Raw genomic sequence first — 5,195 nt, forward strand, 5'->3', positions numbered from 1 at the left:
GCGACAGCAGGGACACCGGCGGCCCAGGCGGGGCTGATGAAGGCCCCTCCCCCAGGGGCGCTGAGTGGCCCCCTGAGCCCCTCTGTCACAATGCGGAGCCGCCTGGGTTGCCATAGCGAGCAGCTTGGCCTGGCAGCGCTGGTGCGAGGAGGGAGCGGAGGCCGAGCCAGGGCCTGTCCCCATCGTCCTCCCACAGGGGCTGCGAGGAGGAGCCGGCGGGCTCAGCCCGCGCTGCTGGCCCCAGCCCCTCGGTGGGCCCTGACCTGCTGTGGGGGCTGCGAAGCCAGCTGCTGCGTGAGGAGCCATCGCGGAGCGGGCACCGCCTGGCCCCGGCCATGTCGTGTGTCCACTACAAGTTCTCCTCCAGGCTGAACTCTGATGTGGTCACCTTTCACAGCCCACACATCTCCCTGCGCGACCTCAGGCGCCAGATCATGGGTCGCGAGAGGCTGAAGGCGACCCACTGCGACCTGCAGGTCACCAACGCCCAGACCATGGAAGGTGCGTGGGGGCGGCGGGTGCGGGGACCAGGGACCGGCCGGCTGGCTGCGGTGCAGGTGGCCAGTGAGGCGGTTGGGCCACGGCCGGCAGCGGTGACTTGTGCTGGGGCCTTAGAGCTGCTCTTCCGTGGTTGTGCGCTGGCAGCTGCCGTCAGGGCTGTGTGCGCAGTCAGGGACAGCAGCGTACGGGGTTGATGTGCGACACCGCACGTGGAAGAGGTTTGGTTTCTGGGAACCCTTCTAGGTGAAATGATAAGGGAATGTGGGACAATGCCTTGTAATCACAAACCTGCCAGATTTCTTTGAAACCTGGCAGAGAAGGCTGAACGTGATAGAAGAGGAGTGGATGGCTAATTTGAAAGGAAAAAAAGTGGGTTTGGTGACTGAAATTTGTCTTCAGCTACTTTTACTCCACCGCATTGGAAAAGTGGTGCTTGGCTGCTGCAGAAACTGCTCAGTAGCAACGTTTTGGATCAAGAGTGTATCTGTGAGTGAGAATCTATGCAGACCCTGGAAAGCCATCTTGTAGACGAGTGTTCTGTCTAAAGTATACTTGGCATTTCTTGCGAATACAGCTTCTTTGCTACACCAAAGACATTTTCATTCAGATGCTATTGAGCGTCATTTCTTCATTTCTTTCAAATGGTGCATTTTTGTCCTGGTACTACGTGTTAAACGGTGTCAGGGCAGTACTGAAGTTTTATGGCAGATCAGTTATGGTGAATATACCTAAAAATGTTCTTAGAGAAGCCCTAAGTTCTTTTGAATCTCAGAAATGGTGCTTGATTCTCAGAGACGGTAATGGTTTTGTATTATTAGTGTGCTGTTTCAGTTTGGTAATCTACTGTCTGGCAAAGCTTGCATGTGATTAAAGACTTTGGAATATGACTTGTCAGAAATAAAAAGACTTGGAAACCGTCTCCATTCCTTAAACATTCAAATTTTATCAGGTTTTTTTTTTTTTTCTTTTTTCCTGTGGTTCTGTGACATTCCCACAACAGTCTTTTCTTTACAATGTGTACTCATAGGATTTTTCCTCTCCCTGTTTGATGTATTAAAACTTAAACAGAATAACATGTCTGCTGCGGTAACTTTGGCCCTAGCCTTTCAAGTGGTTGGACCTAAACACGCTGTTTACCTACAAATAGGTAAAGTATGTTCAGGAGAGTATCTGTGAGGAGACTTAACAGCATGGTGTTAGGGGTCTTGGGGGTGTTACGGGATCGCGTGTCATACAGCGGTAGAGATAGACATGCAGGTAGAGGCAGATATACAGGTTGTGACACAGATACTTACTGGAACTTCTGTAAGGGTGTCTCCCTGTGAAAATGCAAAAATCCCCCAGCGGTTGTCAGAGCAAAGCTAAGGAATACATTTCAGTGTCATACACATGTATGCCAGATTTTGGGGTTTTATACATAACTGTGAATTTCCGTTTTTATTGAACAGCATCTACGTGCTTAAAGTCACCTTCAGAAGACGAAGGAAAGAACTAGGCCAGGATGTTCTGCCTAAAGGGGGTTCTTGGAGATCTTCCCTGTGGAGATACAGTCGTGGGTTTTATAACTTTGTGCAGGAGTCCTGACTAAATGTTGGCATGATCTTGCAAAGACCCTTCAGTGAACCTTGAGTGAAGATGGCCACCTTATTCAGATTTTTCCGAGCCGCGTGATCACGGAAATCTCGTAATAGAAGCAATGCTAATAGAAGCTAAAAGTAAACAGGATTTTACACATCACTGGGGAAAAAAAAAAGAGATGGTGGACTCTTTTTGAAGATGGTGGGAAGGCAAAATGGATGGTTGGGATGTGTTTGAAAAGGTGGGAGGTGGGGTGGGGGTGTCCTCTTCCGTGCTCGCTATTATAGAGACATGTTCTAGGGTTTTGTAAGCTAACAGGAGCAAAAGCAATGAAAGTTAGATCAGGAAAGAGCCTCATGTTTTAGCAGACTCTGCTTTAGTGACTTTAGAGACCATTTTGCTGTTGGCATTGAAACGATTCCAAACAAATGGGAAAGATTTTGCTGCTTGTGTTTGACTATCAGAACTGAAGATTTCTGGAAAGGTACCGTGAGTGTGTGGAGATGATAAAAGCTTGATGCTGTGTGTAAAATGTTGCTTTTCTATCTGTAAAGGGATTCCCTGAAGTGCTATGTCATGACATGTTAATATCACTCTTACAAACTGACTGATGCTTTCTCTTTATTGATGTTGTTTCCAGAATACACAGATGACAATGCCCTGATTCCGGGGAACTCATCGGTAGCTGTTAGGAGAGTCCCTGTTAGAGGAGTTAAAGCTACCGGCAAGACAGACCTTGGGTAAGTAGCCATAACGCGTTGTGTTCTGTGGGAGGGGTTTCAGTGTGTTCACCTTCTTTGTGGCTGTTGGTTTATGGAGTCATTCCGGTTGTCTCTTTCTTGTTAAAGCTGCTCTTAAATTGTGTTGTGACAGGGCAGATTTGAATGTATTTGTCCCAAAGCAGACTTAGATTTTTCAGCCCGCTGGGACATGCCATTCAAAGTCCAACAGTGGTAACTGTTCAGATGTTTGAATTAGGTTTGGTCTTGGGCTTGGTTTTTCTGAGAGTCAAGTTCTCCATCCTGTTTCCTCTAAGCAGAGATTCCTTATTTTATGCTTTTGCCTGTATTGCTTTTAGAGCAAACGGAGAGACACATTGCAGTGTGAACTGGTGATTTGTTCCCATCTGCCAGCAGTCTGAGTCTCCGTGTTTGACTGCTTCCTTTGTTTGGGGGAGGGGGGCAGGGTATTCTTACACCCCAAAGGGGTGTGTGTGTGTGGGCTGCATACTGTCTCCAGAGGAAAGACTGAGAGTGGCCAGCTGGCAAACCATGCAAACAAGAAGTTTCATTCTTAAGTGATTCCTATTAGTTTCCTAAAGACAATGCCTGTGTCGGGCAAGAGAAAAAGAGCAACGTCCTAAAGCGTATTGCCTTTTGTGCCAGGACGGTGAAGGAACAGTTGATCTTTTCCAAACCTGAAGCTCAGAAAGCACTGGAACACATTCCCAAATGTGAGTAGTTACCTTTCTAAGTTTGTTTTCAGCCTAAGCTGCTCTCTGTGCTCCAGGTATTACTGCTGTATTCCTCAGATTTATGGAGGACAGAGAATCTGATTACAATTGCAGATACTCAAATGTAAGCCTGACTACAGCACTGTTGCTGTCATTGATGTATTCGTACAGTCCAGTTCTGTATCAGCTGCATCAGCATGGTTTGAATGGTCATGTTTTCCAGCCTTCTTCAAGACAGACCTCTCCTCCACCATTAGTAGATATTATTGACTTGTGGGTTTGCCGTGTCTTTCTAATGTTAGTTCTCAATAAATAAAGTACACTGGCAAGTTACAGCGTGTCTCAAACAAACAGTACAGCAGCATCCTAGTACCCATGAAGCATCTGCAAGCAAAAACCCCTGATTTTATGTGGCTCTCCTGTAAGCTTTGGGCATATTACTGCAGTAGGTGTTGCAGTGCTTTCAGACGCTACCAAGGCTTTCTGGATGCCACAGCACTGTGCTTCTAAACATGGCCTGGTTTGGGGGGTTAATTTAGATGGGGATGCTTAGTGCTGTCTTGTCAATATAGCCTCCATTTCTGGTTGGATGGCACCCTCTTCTGGTGTTGGAATGCTGCCCTAACATGAGAGGCTAGGTGCCACTAGCATCAAAGATCCAAGAAATACCTGCACGTGGGGATAAGGGATGAGTGCCGCTGCTCTCCTAAAGTTGCAAATGGATCGGGCAGGTCAGCTTTCTATTCCTTCAGCTGGAAACATTGTGGAAACAACTGGTAGAGTCGTTAATGTTTGGGAATGGTGAATGCATGCTGTCATGGTGGAGAAGCCTTCAGAAATGCGTTAGTCACCTTGTAGTATCTTCCTCAAGGCAAGTGGATGAAGAAACCATGGTGTGGTAATCTAAAGCGTTTCCTCACGCTTCCTCATGTTCAGCAGGTACATGGCTGTACTTGCGAGCCTGGTGGTGGTGTAGCAGTGGCAGGAAGTATGAGCCTTTCTGTTTGTGCAGGACTTGCACAGCAGCCTTTGGGTTGCCTCTGCTCGTGGGACACTTTGGATGATGTATGAATTGTTTGTTAACTGATGGACGGTTGCATGTTTGATTCATGAGTAGCATGCAGGTGCGGCGAATGAAGAGACAGGACGCAGCTTGATGCAAGCAAATGTCAATTTATTGTACAGAAGCACGAGGTTTTATACACTTTCAGAAGCTGCGCGTTTTAAACAGATTGGTTCTTGAAGCTAAGCCTTGCATACTAGGCAATCCCTGATTGGTGGTTAACTACCAGCAATTAACAGCAAGGTGTTGCCTTTCCTTGGCGCCATCCTTGGCGCCATCCGTCTCCCACTCCCCTGTGCTCTGCAAACATGCCTCATCATGTTAATTGTTGTCTAGACAAGCTCGAGCACATTCCCCTCAGCTAACTGATTGCCATGCATGGTCCTAGTTTGCAGCCCGCTCCTGCATCTCCCCCTTCCTGTTGCACAAAAGAACCCCTGAAACCGAGCAAAAACAAGGCGCAAGTAATAGAACAAATAAAAAACCAACTAAGACATACTATCAATGTCAAAACAACCCACTGTCTTTGTTCCGTACAGTTTTACAATTTCCCCTTTTTGTTTTTGAACAGCTAGTACCAGGTTTGCCATGTTCTGCAGG

The 5,195-nt window shown here is 47.3% G+C and overlaps 1 protein-coding gene across 1 annotated transcript; it reads left to right on the forward strand.

The window, feature by feature from the left end:
- Window positions 1-335: 335 nt before the first annotated feature.
- On the forward strand, window positions 336-2,937 carry LOC129737497 (E3 ubiquitin-protein ligase RBBP6-like). The gene is made up of 3 exons (XM_055728315.1): window positions 336-501; window positions 2,720-2,819; window positions 2,928-2,937. The coding sequence occupies exons 1-3, from the start codon at window positions 336-338 to the stop codon at window positions 2,935-2,937; spliced, it is 276 nt and encodes a 91-aa protein (XP_055584290.1).
- The last annotated feature ends 2,258 nt before the right edge of the window (window positions 2,938-5,195 follow it).

This window comes from Falco cherrug, chromosome 16 (genome assembly GCF_023634085.1).
Source record: "Falco cherrug isolate bFalChe1 chromosome 16, bFalChe1.pri, whole genome shotgun sequence".
NCBI lineage: Eukaryota > Metazoa > Chordata > Aves > Falconiformes > Falconidae > Falco > Falco cherrug.

Excerpts from the sequence above, each read along its gene's own strand:
- LOC129737497 (XM_055728315.1), top strand. The coding sequence starts at position 336 with ATGTCGTGTGTCCACTACAAGTTCTCCTCCAGGCTGAACTCTGATGTG. Across the intron at positions 502-2,719 it reads CAACGCCCAGACCATGGAAG|AATACACAGATGACAATGCC; the intron begins GTGCGTGGGGGC and ends TGTTGTTTCCAG.